Source organism: Pimephales promelas, chromosome 10 (assembly GCF_988280905.1).
Source record: "Pimephales promelas chromosome 10, fPimPro1.hap1.1, whole genome shotgun sequence".
Taxonomy (NCBI): Eukaryota; Metazoa; Chordata; class Actinopteri; order Cypriniformes; family Leuciscidae; genus Pimephales; species Pimephales promelas.
This window is the reverse complement of record NC_142778.1, coordinates 13,927,347-13,947,595: the sequence shown is the minus strand read 5'-3', so window position 1 is coordinate 13,947,595 and position 20,249 is coordinate 13,927,347. Positions and strand designations below refer to the sequence as shown.

The 20,249-nt window shown below is 40.9% G+C and overlaps 1 protein-coding gene across 4 annotated transcripts in view; it reads right to left on the bottom strand.

The window, feature by feature from the left end:
- The window catches only part of def8 (differentially expressed in FDCP 8 homolog), a 160,478-nt gene that overhangs the window by 123,567 nt on the left and 16,662 nt on the right, over positions 1–20,249 (bottom strand). For 3 of the 4 annotated variants that reach the window (XM_089135408.1, XM_039681741.2, XM_039681744.2), the window contains one exon: positions 1,845–1,942. In XM_089135408.1, coding sequence (XP_088991534.1) covers positions 1,845–1,942 — 98 coding nt within the window. Of the gene's footprint in view, positions 1–1,844; positions 1,943–20,249 lie in introns of those variants that run through there. The other variant, XM_039681745.2, reaches the window with a different exon arrangement.

Sequence of the window (20,249 nt, the reverse complement as noted above, 5' to 3'; positions counted from 1 at the left end):
AGAACTGGCCCCCGACTGAGCCTGGTTTCTCCCAAGGTTTTTTTCTCCATTCTGTCACCTGATGGAGTGTTGGTTCCTTGTCACTGTTGCCTTGGCTTTTGGCTTGCTTAGTTGGGGAAATTTAATACTCAACAATATTATTGATCTGTGTTGTTTTATTTTCATGTTATCACTGCTGATTTGATACAATATATTTCTAAACTCTCAAGACAGTTAATATATATGTTAAATATTTAATTTTGGATGTGTTCATTGTGATTATACTGACTGGGTTTATAACAATTTGTAAAATTTACAGTATGTCTTTGCTTGGGGCATTTGGAAACAAAGCTCTTTGTCAATTTCCGAATGTAATCGCGTTATAACGTTGCCAGCGGCACTGTGCGGACTTTTCCCGCTGACCCAACATCTACGGGGGTCCCTCAGGGCTTAGTGTTTGGACCACTTCTCTTCTCCATCTACATGACATCACTAGGATCTATGATTCAGAAACATGGCTTTTCCTATCACTGCTATGCTGATGACGCACAACTTTATCTCTCATTCTACATCTACAGCCTGCAGCCTGATGATCCGATGGTTGCTGCTAGCATCTCAGCCGGCCTGACAGACAGACAATACTGGCTGGATGAAGGACCACAACCTTCAACTAAACCTTGCGAAGACAGACTTGCTTGTGGTCCTGGCCAACTCACCACTACACCACAACTTCTCCATTCAGCTAGGTTCGTCACCCAAGTCCATCAAGGTCAGCCAGGAACCTTGGAGCTTTGATTGATGATCAATTGAACTTTACAGACCACATTGCTAGAACTGCCTGGCCCTGCAGATTTGCCTTATACAACATCAGGAGGATCAGGCCCTTCCTATGAGACTGGATTATTGTAATGCTCTCCTGGTAGGTCTTCCTGCTTGGACTATTAAACCTCTGCAACTGATCCAAAAGGCTGTAGCTAGAGTGGTCTTTTACGAGCCGAAAAGAGCATACTTCACTCCTCTCCTCTCGAAATTGCACTGGTTGCCAGGTGCCGCTCGCATCAAATTCAAGTAAAATTTGCCTACAGAACAACCACTGGCTCTACTCCCTCCTACCTAAACTCATTACTTCAGACTCACGTGCCATCCAGAAACTTGCGCTCTACAAGTGAACGCCGTCTTGTGGTGCCATCTCAAAGAGACACAAAATCTCTTTCGCTGACCTTTTTCTGGTCTGTTCCATGCTAGTGAAATGACCTGCCCAACTCAACCAGAGCTGCTGAGTCTGTGGCCCTTTTCAAGAAACGGCTGAAGACGCATCTTTTTCGGCAACACTTAATCCATTAATACTAACACTTTATCTTCTATTCTATATCTATTATCTTTATAAAAAATAAAATAAAAAAATGTGCACGTATTGCGTTAGATTTAACTGGGAAGGGTTATAGCACTTGCATATTGTTTTTTCTATTGTTAGTTTAACTGCTTCTATTGTTCTCATGTCAAGTCAAGTCAAGTATATTTATATAGGGCTTTTCACAATATAGATTGAATCAAAGCAGCTTCATAGTATCAATCAAAACATAATAACAATGTCTGTTTCTTAGTGTAAAATATCCACATTTGGTAGAGCTGATCAATGCTATTAATATTGTATTAATACTCATTTGTAAGTTACTTTGGATAAAAGCATCTGCTAAATGAATAAATGTAAATGTGTACATATGATTTGCTAATATTAAATAATTGTACGTATATATCAGCATTATACTACTGGCCATCTGCAGCATATAGATACTGGTAAGCCTATCTGCAAACACCATCATTCAGGTCCTGCTTAAGCACAATTGAAAGCAATAAATGCTTACCACAGGTCGAGAGAAGTGGTCTTCAGCCAAGCCCAGATCCATTGCACGGTCTGAACTCTGAGTTTTGGATTCAGAGGAAAAGATCTCCGACCTCACCTCTGTGGACACAGGAAATTGATTCAGATCACACACTGATTTTTCCTTTGAACAAGTGCTCCTGATTCTCACACTACATCACATATCCACTAGCTACTGTGTCAGTGTTACATGGTGTGACTTTAGAATCATTAACATTAGGAAAGTACAAACTGTATTTAAGTGAGTGTGTTTGAGTTGTACAACTCAGTAATGATTAACTGTAAAAAGACTAGTTAATTTAATGTTAATGTTTAATTGGATTTCATGCTAAGCTGAATACATTATGTTATGAGTATCAGAAAAATAAACAAAGCTAAAATATTAGTCAAGTCAAAAACTGGCAACAATAACTTATGTAGTCAGTAAAAGATTAATATTATAGATGCTATAAGAGAATGTAAGGAAAAGTATAATATATTATTTATAATATACAGTGGGTACGGAAAGTATTCAGACCCCCTTAAATGTTTCACTCTTTGTTATTTTGCAGCCATTTGCTGAAATCATTTAAGTTCGTTTTTTTCCCTCATTACTGTACAACCCAAAAATACTGTACAACCCCTCATTACTGTACACAAAGCATCCCATATTGACAGAAAAACACAGAATTGTTGACATTTTTGCACATTTATTAAAAAAGAAAAACTGAAATATCACATCGTCCTAAGTATTCAGACCCTTTGCTGTGACACTCATATATTTAACTCAGTTGCTGTCTATTTCTTCTGATTATCCTTGAGATGGTCCTACACATAGACATAATATATACATAGACGCCCTATTGGCCGCTTTGGTACGTTGCTGCGATACGTCAACGGGTCCGCCATTTTGCGGAGGTCAAGACTGCACTGTAATTAAATGCAAGTAAATGGGTAAGCAGCGTTTTTCTGGATAAAACGTTCTTGGATAATAATGGTGAAGACCCCCATACTGAGATATTTAAGTTTGCTCATTGTGGAAAAAGCATTTTATGTGATTGGCCAGATTTTAGCAATAACATTGATAACTGGATCCTTATGATAATACATGTTGTGGTACAACTGGGCATACAGTGCAATGCAAATAGTAATTATAACAAAGTGAGAAGTAATAGTAAATAGTTTAGTCAATAAAATAAATAGTATACAGCAAATAAAATGGTAATGAATACTAGTATAATTATATATAAAAATATTGATAATAGTATAGTTCGTTAACAATGCTATAATAATAATAGCAATAGAATAAGACATTTCAACTACAGAATATACACACACAAAAAAATAAGTTAAATAGTGACATATATTTAAAATTTAGCTCTTTGTGTTAAATTTCAGTTTTATTGATCAGTAATAGGCTAGCCATTATAAGAGAAGCATCTTCAGTCAAACATACAGCAGGATACAATGTTAAAATAGCCTAAATATAAAGTTATGAAACTTTACTTTGCCCTCATCCAAAACTATTTACCAGGGAACCATTTATAGATTAATGAGACCAACGATAAACACAAATTATACTAATTATATCTCATGTTTAATCTCTAGACTAGAGACATCCGAGCCAGCGGCAACCGTTAGAAGCACTGGCCGAGGTACGGCTGTTCCAGGCGGGGGAGACGAGCGCTGGGTGGGGCCGCAGCATAGTACAACTTCGAAAACTTCAGATCAAATTTTTAAATAGGCGCTATCTTTATAAACAAACCACATATTTGAGCTTTAAACAACTACATTGTCGACTGAAAAACTATTAAAACTACATTTCGTGACACAATAACAGTAGTATTTAACCTCTAAACGTTACTATTTAATTAAATCATGACCAAATACAACCAAAAACAAACATTCAGTCTTGCTTGTGAAAGGTACTTCCTCGAAAGCTGTTTTCAGTTGTGTGGCGATTTGTCCAGCCCCAAGCAGCGCAAAAAACAGGCATTTTTCTTAATTCCCGGTATGAGAGGTATGGGAAAGTTGCTCTCCCCAATATGGCGGCGCCGTTGACGTACGCTCCAGTGGCCAATAGGGCGTCTATGTATTTATTATGTCTATGGTTCTACACCTTCATTTGAGTCCAGCTGTGTTTGATTATACTGATTGGACTTGATTAGGAAAGCCACACACCTGTCTATATAAAACCTTACAGCTCACAGTGCATTTCAGAGCAAATGAGAATCATGAGGTCAAAGGAACTGCCTGAAGAGCTCAGAGACAGAACTGTGGCAAAGCACAGATCTGGCCAAGGTTACAAAAAAATTCTGCTGCATTTAAGGTTCCTAAGAGCACAGTGGCCTCCATAATCCTTAAATGGAAGACTTTTGGGACGACCAGAACCCTTCCTAGAGCTGGCCGTCCAGCCAAACTGAGCTATCGGGTGAGAGGAGCCTTGGTGAGAGAGGTAAAGAAGAACCCAAAGATCACTGTGGCTGAGCTCCAGAGATGCAGTCAGGAGATGGGAGAAAGTTGTAGTAAGTGTGATGGATGTAAAAAATTCCTAATGTGAATGTATGTATTTCACTAAATATCCCTCTCTACTTTTTTTATTTATTTATTTTATTTTAAATAGTCTATGAAAATGTTATTTTTCTTTATGTATCTTTAGTGTTAATTTGGAAGGAGAGTTTAATTATGTGTTAGCACTTACGCCATGACGTCATTTCTGTGCCAATCGCGCTGCGTCCTCAGTCTGCATTGTGCATGCTGAGGAGAGATAAGCGGTCAGAGGTGTTCCTCCATATAAGTTTATAAAAGTTTGCAGAGATTCGATAAAGTACATAATATGCATTAATATTATTGTTAATACTGTTATAAAGGTTCTAGGAAATGTTTCATGTATGGACGGATAGGATTGATGGTTTTATTACGAAGTACAGATGTCGAATATGTGTGTGCGTCGCCAGAACGTGGTGATTGTAAAATATTGATTATAATTCTTAATCTGTGCAGGTGATACAGACAGAGAGAAACAATTTGTCATTGCTGTCTCTCTCTTTAATTCATCCAGGTATGATTTGCATTTGTTTAATTTTTCAATGTATTCATTTTGTATTAATTTGGTTTCAAATTCATGAGTTATTCAGAATTTGTTGCAATAGATTTTATTGTGATTAGATAAATGGTTGTGACGATTTATTCTGAATTCAATGTTTGCAATATGTTTTCATTTATTGTATTTTTGATGTTATTAACAACATATTGGTTGTTGAGTCTGCATTGTGCATGCTGAGGAGAGGTGATACAGACAGAGAGAAACAATTTTTTCATTGCCGTCTCTCTCTTTAATTCATCCAGCACCATCCCATGTTCCATGAGAATAAACCTTCAGTCAGCAGCAGTTCCGGTATTCCGTGTCTTCTATGAGTACCAACACGCCACACAACACAACGCAGATAGAGTACAATGGTCAATAAAGGACCAGTTACAGTGGTGCCGTGACCCGGATGAAGATCAGCTCGTCTTCCAGGATCTTCATCCAAGGATCAATGTCGTTTGGTCGCCGGTGGATGCTGCATTTCACTTAAAGGGCATATTGCAGGTTAGAGGACCCAACGAGTCAATGCATAGAAAAACAATGTAGGAACTAGATTTTCTTTAAAATATACGTATAAACACGCCACAGAAGCTTCTGCAGTCGTTTTTGTGAGAAAATTTTACTTCCGCATCTGAAAATGGGCGTGGCGGGCGTGACGCAATGAGCGGGAGAGCCGTCGATTCACACAACAGGAAAACAATGGATCGCATGACATTTCGGACGCTGAGGAAATACTCGTATGACGGATCAAGCCATAAAGTTATGAGCCTGCTATGCTAAAGAGATCAGGGACAGGCCAGGATAATGTCAGACAGAATGGTCAGAGAAAAATTGACCTGTGATGTGAGGAGAACCAGTGGAGAACAGGACAGGTGCCTTTTAGGTGAGAGACGTGCTTATAGTATATATACACGTTCGCTAACGATACACTGTGCTCACAATACTGTACAGATTCTATAACAGGCCAGCAGACATTAGTATGTTTAGGGTAGATTTATATACTATTAAATGTATAAAATCTTTACTTGAGTATATTTCTATACTAAAAGCATAGGCTATACTCGGGTAAATTTTTAATACATATTTTTCACCTTGGTTATAACATAAACAGAACATTAAAGGTTTGAGTATTTAAACAACCAATTTTGTTTTTCAATTACAAGTTTTATTTAGGCCATGACATGACTAGTTACCTATATAACACTATTTGATGCCATTGGTAGTATACCACGATCAATATTCTTGCTTCGGCATACCATGTTGAACTCCATCATATCTCCGGGATGATAATCATTTGATCTGAAGTGAACGCTACACACGACCGCGTTTCCCGAGCCGATGCAGAGGAGAAATCCCGTCTCTTCACCTGCTCAACCCGCACCAGGAACGAAAGATAGTCTATATAGCACCGTCCCTTTTATTGTAATGGAAACTTGTGGACTCAATCTTGAAGTCCTGACAGGCTGGAGTTTTTGCAATCTCCACAAACACAATAATTTACCATGACGATGATAAATTAAAATGCAAAAACTAACGATAGCACACTGACTGATGAACGCTCTCACTGAACACCAGCCTGCTCTCACTGAGCCGAGGCTGCGGCTCCCTGATATGACGTCAAATGACGCGATGTTGAAAAAAAAGCCGTTTTTACTAGCAGTCCAAGAAACGCTCACTTTATCTTCTAAATTAGTGTCCTTATGTTGTTTTAAAACATTTTAAATCCTGCATTAACTTTTCATATGGTATTTTCATACAAGGTTATCTATAAATTTCGATTTTTTTTTTTACCTGCAATATGCTCTTTAAGGTTTCAATGAACGGTAACACAAATAGGTTCATTGTGGTGAGCAGGACCAGTGGTGCGATTGCTAATGAGCAGCACCTGTGAAGCACACCGGTCTCGCATCTCTCACGGAGGAGCAAAGCCATAAAGGGGAGTGACGGAGTGGATGATCGAGAGAGGAAAAGGCCTGCTTTTGTTTGTATTTTATATTTTATTTGGTAAGCCAGCAGTCGTCCGCGAGGGGCTTCTGGCCGGTATTTATGTTTTATTTTCGGTAGCCAGCAGTCGTCCGTGAGGGGCTGCTGGCAGGTAATTTGTTTGTTTATTTTGTTTAAATAAAGTTTTATTTTTGATTATTATCTGGTTCCTTCCTGGTTCCTTCTTCCCTGAACCTTGCTACATTCATTTTTGCTGAACTGGACATTTGACTTCATAATTAGCGCCACTAATTTTATTATTTTTTTCCCTCTTTGTATCATTTAATCATATATTGTGTTGGCGCCAGTGGTGGAAAGAGTACTGAAAAAACATACTCAAGTAAAAGTACCATTACATTCCAAAAAATGTAGTGTGAGTAGAGTAAAAAGTACTCGTCCAAAAAACTACTTGAGTAAGAGTAAAAAAGTAGCTTATTTAAAAGTACTCATGAGTAGTGAGTAGTGAGTACTGAGGTGCGGATTCTACCCCTTATAATAAACACTGTGCACTACAATTTATAAATTAAAAAAATTGCACATACTGTAATTTAAGTATGCATCAAATCAGTACACTCATCAGCATTTAAATTAGGGCTGTCAAAATTGCTCAAAAATTACGTTCGAATATTCCCTCGAAAAAAACATGCGAATATTCGAACTATTCGAATATCTGGTTGCGCATTTTTTCAGTGACGCGCATTACGTCATTAACAGGACGAATTAATACAAAGAGGCATAACTACTTGTATAGGTACTTTATTTAATTTTAAACATATTTAATAACGTATTACCTACACAAAAAAGTACAACAAAGTAATGGGCAAGACTGCAAACCTCACGCTCCAACGCAATAGGCCTATCTAATTAGTTAGCCTACAGGCTGTTTCTGTTTAAAGTTAAATAAAAAGAGGCACACAATTCCGAGAAATGTGACAACGCCTTTACCCTGAGGTTCATAAAAAAATAAAGAACTATTAAAAACGAAAAAGGCTACTTACATTCTTGGTGCTTGAATAAAAAAAAGGAAGAAAAAAAAAACTGACGGCAATTTATTCCGTTGTCTTTTTAGTGCGCACTGTCACCGTCGGGTCTACAGGTTATTTGCCAAAAACACAAGACAGTCCACATTTGAAGGGGCCAGTGCTGATTTCTTATTATTTACTATATTCCCAGCGGAGGAAAAAACGCGTTCAGAGCGCACTGAGGATCCGGGCATGGAAAGATATTTCTTTGCCATCTGGGCGATGTGAGGGTAGACTATCTCCCAGAGCCCAAAGTTTTCCACCACATGAGAGGATTTTGTTGAGCAGGTACTGGAGACTCTTGTTCATACATTAACATCTCTTTTTGAAGCAGCAAATTGATGTCCTGGTCTGGGTTGTCCGCGCAATACGCGTCTCCGAAGAGACCATAGCAGATAACGCAGTTTTCTCAGCGGGCTGCCGATCACGTGTCTGTCCGGCAGCGGCCTCACTCATTTTGGGGGGTTAAAATCACTTTCACTGCTGCGGTCGAGTTGGGCTCTGCACTTTCTGCAGTGAGTGACGCTGTGCCAGTGCGACACCTGTCTCTGAACCCTAATCAGGCAGCGTGCACGGCCACTCGCAAAACAGACAGCCGCGCCTTTGCTTGCGCGGGCGTTTTTTTTTTTATTCGAATATTAATTTTCACCTTCGAATTTCTGTTTTTTAAAACTATTCGAATATATATTCGAATTTAGAATATTCGTTGACAGCCCTAATTTAAATCATATTATTTAGGGGGGAAAGCATTTAAAATGAGGCGATACGCCACTGGACCTGTGTAAAGAATTCAAAAACCTTTAGAAACTCATATGATAGTTCAGGATTACACACACCAAGAGATGGGTTAAATAGAGAGATTAAAAAAAAAATACCAAATTTCTCTCCAAAACAGTACCAATGTTAGTGTTTTGAGAAATGAGAATCACTAATATTATCAGATTACCTCAACTAATGCACTGAAAAAGGCTAAGATAGTGAGCTAACACTAATTACACACTTTAATTCCATCTATTAAATATGTTACAATTTAAACGTAAATGCACATTGTTCTAGAAGGGTGGCATCATCCTTTACATTTTACACGGCTACATTTACTCACATTGTAATGCTGATAATAATATAATTTGTAAGGGAAATTGTGCCTTAAATAGGAAAGTTATATCCAGGAAACTTTTACAAAAGAAACAAACAAACAAACACACTTTGTCTCTTTGAAGTCTCGGCGAAGCAGTTTTATCAGCAGCATCCACAAACAAAAAAACAAAAGTTCAACATGAAAAATGTTTTTGCGCAAGTGCACTTGCCAAATGAAGACGGATCGTATAATGGATGAATCAAAAAACGTTGTTTATTAACGAGCTGTGCTAATTTCTTATTAAGAAATGCAGTTCAAGTTAACGACATGGTGCACTTATTCTGAATCTGGCGGCATGGCGAGCGCGAGACGCGGCAGATCGCCGCGCGTCCCTCTATAATGTGATTGTGAAGTAAATGGGAGCGGGAATTCGCCGCATTATGAACTCGTCGCGCAATACCCCCAACCTCAGACCAAATGTTAGGCCCTGTAGACAGGCCAGCCTATATATCATATTAAGCAGAAATGTGAAATGTACCTTAGCATATTAGAAGAAGACGCTGATATCTGGATTGAATTGATGCGTGAAGAATGCACTTCCACAGCAGTCACGAGTAACAGCAGGAATAGGCGGTTAAAGTTTTCTATGCTTAATTTGATTTGATGACAGTCACGAGACCGATTACTCGATCCAATCATGGATGATGGATAAAAATAAAATAAAAACAAGCATGTAACGAGTAACGAGCACAAACAGAAGGAAAATAGCGGAGAAAAAGTACCGATACATCACTTAAAATGTACTCAAGTAAAAAGTAAAATTACACAATTTTAAACTTACTCAAAAAAGTACAATTTCTGAAAAAAACTACTTAATTACAGTAACGTGAGTATTTGTAATTTGTTACTTTACACCCCTGGTTGGTGTTTATGTTTTTTTTTCTACATTTGAGGTTTACATTGATCGTTGTTTGGTAACCTGCATGTTAATGAGGAATGATGGCACATGGTTTCAATGCAGACAATTTTAATGCTGATGGGAACATGTCAGGTTCAAGTTTTGGGAGAGGTAGACTCAGTGATCGTACATTTACACCTGTTGCAGGAAGGGGTAATGTAGAACGAACATCGCCTGAACTTTGTTCCACTCGAGTAACTGAACAAACACCTAGTCAGTTACGGGGTAATCCATTATCAGTCTGCCCAGACTTAACTGATCCAGCATGGTATAATCTTATTACACACATTGCTCACAAAGTAGGAACATCTATAATTTCTGCTCAAAGTGGGGTAACTTATGGGGGGAAGAGAAACCAGCAATGCACAGACTCAAAGTTTAGGTGCAGGTCAGTCATTCTCAGAGCCACCCTCACTTAATTTGACAGGAGCTAAACTAGTCATGCAGTCTAAAGCAAAAAGCCCCCTGTTTTCCGAGGGGATGGAACAGATAAGTTCAGTGTGCATGAATGGGAGGATTTAATGGACACTTACCTGCGGAAAAGAGGCATACCAATGTTAGAGCACCATCATGAAATCCTTTCCAGGCTGATGGGTAAAGCCAAAGACATTGTTAGAATTACCCTTCGCAGTAACACTTCCCTAAGACCCTCTGAGAACCCCAAAGTGATATTTGATGTTCTGAAACAGCATTTCAGCGAAGTCAGATATTCCTACATTCCTTTAGCTGATTTCTATGGCACAGTGCCTGTTGCCGGAGAAAACCCAGTTGATTACTGGGTCCGTTTAAATAAGGCTGTGGATGTTGCAGAGGAGGCTCTAATTAGGCTTGGGCGACAGATGGATAATCCATGTCAAGAGGCAGCCATGATGTTTGTCAAACATTGCCCGGATCCAACTCTGTCAGACATTTTTTTTTTTTTTTTTTTAAAGCATCTTGACAGATATCAGACTGAGCAGAAGGAACAGTTGGCGATCAAATCCAAGCGTAACTTTGCTGTGAGAAACGTTACAACTCACCTATGGAGGTTGTCACCAGTGTTTTTCCTGTTGTGTCATCTGATAACGTAAATGCAAGCACCCCATCTCATCCACAGAATGATGATAACTGCATGAAGACGCTCATCGGTTTACTTGATCGTGCTCTTTCCCAGAATAGTCAAGCAGAGATGAGGCGTCCTTGACCGAGCCAGCCACCTGTGAGAGCATGTAAGGTATGCCATTCCCCTGAGCATTCGACTTTAGCACATTGTCGACGACAACGACTTTGTCTCACCTGTTTCCAACCTGGCCACACGAAAAGGGATTGTGCAAATGTCCAACTGAAGCGATCGCAATCAGTATTCACAGCCACCTCAAGGTTCACCGACTTTAAAATAGTCAACCCACACCTGGAGAGGGGACATGTGGGTGGAGTGGAGAAAACCCTCGAAGATGCTGATCTTATGCATGTTTATGAAAGCATCTGTGCACAAGCCCCTGAGGAAGTTAAAGTTATTGCACAGAATATGCAATCCCTTGAAGTGTTTGATAAATTGTTTTATGCACCAGTCTGTGTCAATGACAAATTCCAGATGATGGGAATGCTGGACTCAGGATCTATGGCATGTACTTTCAGTGAAGCAGTAGAGAGCAGAATGCTGAGTGAGGATGTGTTGCCGAAGCCCACACCATTGTCACAGGAAATAATGTTAATAGGCTGTGGAGGTAAAGAAACTAAGCCAAAATGCGTGTATGAAGTTGAGCTGAAACCGTATGGCGAGAGATGTTTAGTACCCGTTCTAGTTGTGCCAGGACGATTTGATCGTTGGTACCGATGTGATTAAGTTACTCATGCACAGGATGAAGATCAGTTATGATTACTGGAGGATTGTGTCTAAAGCCCCGTTCACACTACACGCGACCAGGCGACGCAATACCATTCATTTCAATGGTAAGCGGGCGACACGGGCGACAGCGACCGTTGGCGACCGGTGGGGCGTGTCCAGCGACGTGACAAAGTTGAAAAATGTTTAACGTTATGCAAATGAAGGGCGATTTTAACCAAAGCTGATCTTAACCAAACACTAAAGGTCGTAGGTCTCAGTGACATCGACACATGCTCTGTCAAGGGTGCAGCAAGAGAAAAGCTTGTTCAGTTACTTGACAATTACCATGATCTATTTTCTAAACATGCTCTTGATTGTGGGGAGGTCAGCGGCTTTGTCCATCGCATCCGCTTGACAGACGACCGCCCACTCTGACTGCCATACCGTCGAGTACCACCCGCTCACTATCAGAAATTACGCCAAGTTCTCTCAGAAATGGAAGAGCATGGAATAATTCAGAAATCAGTGAGCGAGTATGCTTCGTCCTTAGTCCTAGTATGGAAGAAGGACGGCAGCTTGAGGATTTGTACAGACTTTAGATGGCTGAACGCCAGGACCATTAAAGACGCACACCCGCTCCCACACCAGTCTGACTGTCTGGTTGCCTTGGGTGGAAACACTCTCTTCAGTACTATGGATTTAACGTCAGGCTTTTATAACATCCCTATGGCTGAAGAAGATAAGAAGTACAGAGCGTTTACTACTCCAGTAGGACTTCATGAATACAACAGGATGCCTCAAGGGTTGTGTAATAGCCCAGCGTCATTTATGTGCATGATGTTGAGCATCTTTGGAGACCTGAATTTTAGTAGTCTACTGTGTTACCTGGACGACCTACTGGTGTTTGAATGACGAGAATGCAGCTTTGGAGTGGTTGGAGATAGTATTCCAACGACTGAGGAGCCACAATCTAAAGTTAAGCCCAAAAAAATGCCATCTGATGTAATATCGAAGATTATTCCTTACCTGAATCGGAAGAAGCGACCTTCGAGGCGAGAGAGGGCTGAAATGAGTGCTAGGGCTCTAGTTCTTCTCAAGCAATGGGATCTGCTGAAGGTTCAAGATGGAATACTCTATCGTGTCTCTAAAGATCCTCTAAGCAAGCATAAGAGGTTTCAACTTGTGCTTCCCTCTAGTCTTAAGGCTAAAGCCTCAGCGGGTGTACACGATCTTGCTGGACATCAGGGACAGTCGAGAACTCTCCAGCTAACTCGACAACGCTTTTTCTGGCCTAGAATGGAGTGTGATGTGAGGGACTATGTCAAGTGTTGTCAGAGGTGTATACTGGACAAAACGCCAGAGCCATCTGCACAAGCCCCACTTGAGAGCATTAGGACTTCTGCCCCTATGGAGCTAGAGTGTTTGGATTTTTGGAGTGCTGAGGACAGCAAGCAGCGTTCCGTGGACGTATTAGTTGTGACTGATCACTTTACAAAGTTGGCCCATGCCTTTCCGTGTGTAAACCAGAAGGCAAAACAAATTGCGAAGAAGTTGTGGGATCACGTCTTTTGCATTTATGGTTTTCCAACACGCATTCATACGGACCAACTTTGAAAGTACCCTCATAGCAGAACTGCTCAAGCTGGCAGGTGTTGAGAAATCCCACACTTACCACCCGATGGGAAACGGTGGGACTGAGCGTTTTAATCGGACCTTGGGCAGTATGCTTCGTTCTCTGCCTCTCAAGGAGAAACATAAGTGGCCCGAGCAGATACAGACTCTGACATTCGCATATAATGCCACAATACATGAAACCACTGGTTATGCCCCGTTCCAGTTGATGTTTGGTCGCATTCCAAAGTTACCTGTTGATGTCGTGTTTGGGCAGGTGTTGCATGATCCGGTGATTGTTGACCATGGCAGCTATGCAAAAACCCTCATGTCTTACCTGCATGAAGCAGCTCGCATTGCTCAGAAACACACTGTAAAAGAACAGGAAAAGCAGGCCAAAGGTTACAACTGGAAGGTCAAGGGAACATGCTTGAACATCGGAGACAGAGTGCTCCTTGCAAACAAGTGAAAGAGGAAAGAAAAAGCTTGCTGATAAGTGGGATCCAACTGTCTATACTGTAAAGGACCGGAACCCTCAGACAAACGTATACAAACTAATTGACGAAGAAGGCAAATCCAAAGTGGTGCATTGAAATCTGATTCTCGATATCAGCTTCCTACCCATTGAACCACCTCGAGACAAAGACATACGTTCTGATGCTGACAATATAGAGAGCGAGTCTTGTGTGTCTGAGTTGTCTGACTCGTTGGAAGATTAGAGTTCTGATGATAGAACGAGGGCATGGGTACTTGAAGGTGAAGAACAGATTGAAAGTCAAAAGTTTATGGATGAGGATGTTCTAGAATCTGATCATTCAGTCCACAGTCGAAGAAGGGTCTGCGAACAAAATCACTGTGAAAATTAATCTGATCATTCAGTCCACAGTCGAAGAAGTCTCTGCGAACAAAATCCCAGTGAAAATGAATCTGATCATTCAGTCCACAGTCGAAGAAGTCTCTGCGAACAAAATCCCAGTGAAAATGAAGCTGTTGGGGGTTCTGATCGAGCACCTTCCATAGAGACCGAATCTTCTGCTAATAATCCTGACTCGTTAACAGAAACTGTAAATGACACATCCGATAACAGTATTACTGACACAACACAACTCAGATAGAGTACAATGGTCAGAAAAGGACCAGTTACATAAACCTTCAGTCAGCAGCAGTTCCGGTATTCCGTGTCTTCTATGAGTAACAACACGCCACACAACACAACACAGATAGAGTACAATGGTCAGAAAAGGACCGGTTACATAAGTCAACCATCACTGCAGCAATCAACCAGTCAGGGCTTTATGGCAGAGTGGCCCGACGGAAGCCTCTCCTCAGTGCAAGACACATGAAAGCCCGCATGGAGTTTGCTAAAAAACACCTGAAGGACTCCAAGATGGTGATAAATAAGATCCTCTGGTCTGCTGAGACTAAGATAGCACTTTTTGGCCTTAATTCTAAGCGGTATGTGTGGAGAAAACCAGGTACTGATCATCACCTGTCCAATACAGTCTCAACAGTGAAGCATGGTGGTGGCAGCATCATGCTCTGGGGGTGTTTTTCAGCTGCAGGGACAGGGCGACTGGTTGCAATCGCGGGGAAGATGAATGCGGCCAAGTACAGGGATATCCTGGACGAAAACCTTTTCCAGAGTGCTCTGGACCTCAGACTGGGCCGAAGGTTCACCTTCCAACAAGACAATGACCCTAAGCACACCGCTAAAATAATGAAGGAGTGGCTTCACAACAACTCCGTGGCTGTTCTTGAATGGCCCAGCCAGAGCCCTGACTTAAACCCAATTGAGAACCTCTGGAGAGACCTGAAAATGGCTGTCCACCAACGTTTACCATCCAACCTGACAGAACTGGAGAGGATCTGCAAGGAGGAATGGCAGAAGATACCCAAATCCAGATGTGAAAAACTTGTTGCATCTTTCCCAAAAAGACTCATGGCTGTATTAGATCAAAAGGGTGCTTCTACTAAATACTAGGGCTGGGCAAAAAAATAGATTTTTCGACTAATCGTTTTTTAAAATGTGGTCGATTCAAAATCGATTCTCAACGGCCACGAATCGATTTTTTCCATATTAACAGCTCGCGGTGCTGCATCTTCTCTCTCTGTACTAGGCAAGCGTCAGGCGCTGCAGGCGTCGATACACACTCGCGATTAGGAGTCGGGACTCGAGACATGATGGAATATTCACTTGCACAATCAGGCCAGCATTGCATCGTAACTAGGGATGCACCGATACCGATACCGGTATCTGGTATCGGCCTCGATACGACATTTTCTAAAGTACTCGTACTCGTTAAAAGTCCCCCGATACCGGGGACCGATACCATGTTCTGAGAAATGGGTTAATCACAGGCGCCGAGTGCCCACCCCCAGGCTCCGGCTGCAGCTCAGAGCGGGGAGATGGGGAGACATGTCAGCCGTGTGGACCAGTGATGCGCGGGTCAATGTATAAACAACCCGCACACTACCAACGTTTTCAACTACCCGCCCGCTACTCGGACCGCAAAAAAAGTAAGAAAATATTGTACCCGACCCTCTTACTGACCGTATTTTTTAAAAATAGTACATGCTCATCGTAGCGTCATTGGGCCATAAACGTGTAACAACACAGCATCGCAAGAAGACGTAGCCTACATATAACAAAGGCAGCACTTTGGTCATCATCATCTTTCATTATTTCGGTAAATGTCTCCCACACTTACTCTTTCTATTTGTGTATTTGCGGAGCTTCCACTCCCCAGTCTTCACCTTTTCTCTTGCCGCCTCCATCTCTCTGCAGACTAGTGATCATAGACATGGCCGGTTCGTGAACGAATCGGTTCTTTTTAATGAACCGGTCGAACCAGTACGCTAAATCGAACTGAATCATTCGCATCAGTTCACGTCTTGCGTCAGTGCTGATCCACAAGTTACTACAGTTACTCACTTTCAGACATGCCTGACAGTCCCTCCGAGTTGAAATAAACCAATATCCCGAATTATATTTTACTCCAGTAACTCTAACAGTTCACTGAACTGAGACATGTTGTTGATACTGCTGATACTGCGCATCCGCGTATAGTAACGAACGCAGAGGTACAGCGGTTCTCGGATCACACCAGTACAGAACTGAGAACTGTTAGACTGAGCTTGTGTGTCATCTTCGTGCCAGTTATTCAGCCAATAAATAAATTCGGCCTATATATTTCATAGAAAATTCTATCTAGTACTATATAAATACAAAGGTTTAATTGGCATTTTTTTCCAAACGACCTGACCGACCGCGACCCGAATATCATTAAAAATATTTTTGGATGACCCGTAACTGCGGGTACCCAGGCACCCGCTCATTTTGGATCAACCCGTGCATCACTGGTGTGGAACAATTTCAAAGTGAATGGCTTTGGATTAGGAGAATAAGTTTACTTGTAGTCGCCAAGTTACTTATAGTCAGTTGAATGTCTGTTGGGGGACCAAATAAATAAAGTGTTATCAGATATTAAGCTGATCGTACTAATACTCTAGTCTACTAATACTCTAATGACAGTTAGTTGACATGTAATTGAAAAGTTACTTATAGTTAGTAAAGTGGACTATCGAAATAAAGTGTTACCCAAGTAATTTAATCAAGGACCTAAAAACCCGTATATAAAAATATTTAAATCATGTTTTTTTTGTTTTTTTATTAAGTACTCGGTATCGGCGAGTACTGAAATGCAAGTACTCGTACTCGTACTCGTTTTCCAAAAAAGTGGTATCGGTGCATCCCTAATCGTAACCTATGATCATAACTATGATCAAGCAGTGTTAAACCATCCCGTGCGCGCGCACTCTCAGAGATGTCTTTCACTGCGTGCACATACAGGTCCTTCTCAAAAAATTAGCACATTGTGATAAAGTTAATTATTTTCCATAATGTAATGTTAAAAATTAAACTTTCATATATTTTAGATTCATTGCACACCAACTGAAATATTTCAGGTCTTTTATTGTTTTAATACTGATGATTTTGGCATACAGCTCATGAAAACCCAAAATTCCTATCTAAAAAAAAATAGCATATCATGAAAAGGTTCTCTAAACAAGCTATTAACCTAATCATCTGAATCAACTAATTAACTCTAAACACCTCAAAAGATTCCTGAGGCTTTTAAAAACTCCCAGCCTGTTTCATTCATCATTCATCAGCCTGTTTCGGCCATCATTGACACCCTAAAGCAAGAGGGTAAGACAAATAGGCTGTTCCCAGAGTGCTGTATCAAGGCACCTCAGTGGGAAGTCTGTGGGAAGGAAAAAGTGCGGCAAAAAACGCTGCACAACGAGAAGAGGTGACCGGACACTGAGGAAGATTGTGGAGAAGGACCGATTCCAGACCTTGGGGGACCTGCAGAAGCAGTGGACTGAGTCTGGAGTAGAAACATCCAGAGCCACAGGCGTGTGCAGGAAATGGGCTACAGGTGCTGCATTCCCCAGATCAAGCCACTTTTGAACCATAAAAAGTGGCAGAAGCGCCTGACGTGGGCTACAGAGAAGCAGCACTGGACTGTTGCTCAGTGGTTGCATGTCATTCGGAAATCAAGGTGCCAGAGTCTGGAGGAAGACTGGGGAGAAGGGAATGCCAAAATGCCTGAAGTCCAGTGTCAGGGACCCACAGTCGGTGATGGTCTGGGGTGCCATGTCAGCTGCTGGTGTTGTTCAACTGTGTTTTATCAAGGCTATCTATGTGTTTTATGCAGCTAGCTATGAGGAGATTTTGGAGCACTTCATGCTTCCATCTGCTGAAAAGCTTTATGGAGATGAAGATTTCATTTTTTCAGCACGACCCGACATCTGCTCACAGTGCCAAAACCACTGGCAAATGGTTTACTGACCATGGTATTACTGTGCTCAATTGCCCTGCCAACTCTCCAGACCTGAACCCCATAGAGAATCTGTGGGATATTGTGAAGAGAAAGTTGAGAGAAGCAAGACCCAACACTCTGGATGAGCTTAAGGCCGCTATCAAAGCATCCTGGGCCTCCATAACACCTCAGCAGTGCCACAGGCTGATTGCCTCCATGCCACGCCGCATTGAAGCAGTCATTTCTTAACTGAACATAATTATTTGAAGGTTGACTTTTTTTTGTATTAAAAACACTTCTTTTATTGGTCAGATGAAACATACAAATTTTTTGAGATAGGAATTTTGGGTTTTCATGAGCTGTACGCCAAAATCATCAGTATTAAAACAATAAAAGACCTGAGTTGGTGTGCAATGAATCTAAAATATATGAAAGTTTAATTTTTATCATTACATTATGGAAAATAATGAACTTTTATCACAATATGCTAATTTTTTGAGAAGGACCTGTACAGTACAGACTAAATCCGCCTCACAAACAGCTCGCCAGAAACAAAAGTTTTATCCCTGGATTATATCGCTTTAACAGTTAAAAACACGTGAAATTATGTCAAAACTCTGGTCTTGGTGAGTAATCTCGTAAAGACAGTCAGTTATGTCTTAAAGGAACACTCCGACTTTTTGGGACTTTAGCCTATTCACCTTACCCCCCAGAGTTAGATAAGTGCATACATACCTTTTTCATCTCCGTGCGTGCTATAAGTTTGTTTGACGCACCCACCGCTAGCCTAGCTTAGCACAAAGACTGGATGTGAATGGTTGCAGCTTTCATACTAATCCAAATGAGTGACAAAATAATGCAAACGTTTTCCTATTTACATGTTGTGGTTTGTATAGTCACAGAGTGTGCAAATATCAAGGCCATATGAGACACAGACATCATTTGACCGTATAAATACTATATTTTCTGAAGGCGAAGCACTGCTACTTGGGCAGAGTGATAACCATCACCTGAGACGCACCGTGACGAGGAGCAGAGAGTTCGCTCAGTGTTGGCGTTAGATAGAAAAGCATAGTTTATCATGGGTGTTTGCTTTATTGTATGAGCTGTGACAATAAACAGGGGAGACCAGGTAATACAGTACCATGTTTCATTGATTTCCAACCAAAAACGCACCCAGATTTATAAATATCACATGAATAAATAATTATTATTACAGGAATCAATATATTTTAAATGCAATTTATTAGCTGAACCAAATGTATTCAACAGTAGCCTATATAATATACAGTATAATTGCATTACTATAGGATAGAATAAGGGGAAAGTAATAGCACAAATTGTTTTTGCACAATGAACTAACAGCCTATCGTACCCTTTTGCACGCTCAAGTTCGTTATTTCCATGGTTATTTCAAATTTAGGCTACTAGGCGCGCCGCGCGCAGGGTGCAAGTTCAACGCGGTGAACGCGCTCGTTTTTTTTCCAAGCGCGTCCGCACCGCATCAAGATAAAAACATATTCATACCCTAATCATACAATAGTGTCACTAATGTTACATTAGCTCTGGCTAATGGCACTGTTACAGTAGGTCATCTAAAAACATAACGGAACACTTACCTCAGCCGCAGGTGATCCACTTGTCCTGTCTGTGCTATAGATGGGATAGCCGTATCCTTCAGCACATTATGGTCCGTGTGGCAAATTCCATTTTTTCAAAATAGTCGTCCATTGAAATGTACCGAGCAAACATAATGTCCCTTGATAATCTATTTAGGTGTGTTTGGATAAATATCCAGAGTAAGTAAGTTAGCCATTTCTTCATCCAGTCAGCGTTTTTAGTTGGAATTCTGTGAAACATGTTACCTCCCCTGTTTACAGTCGCAGCTATTTACAATAGAGCGAAAACCCATGACTCTAAACTACGCTTTTACTATTTATAAATTGCTGACTCTGTTACCCAAACACTGAGCGAACTCTCCTCACCACGGCGTGTCTCCGGTGATGCGGTTATTACTCCGTCAAAGTAGCAGTGCT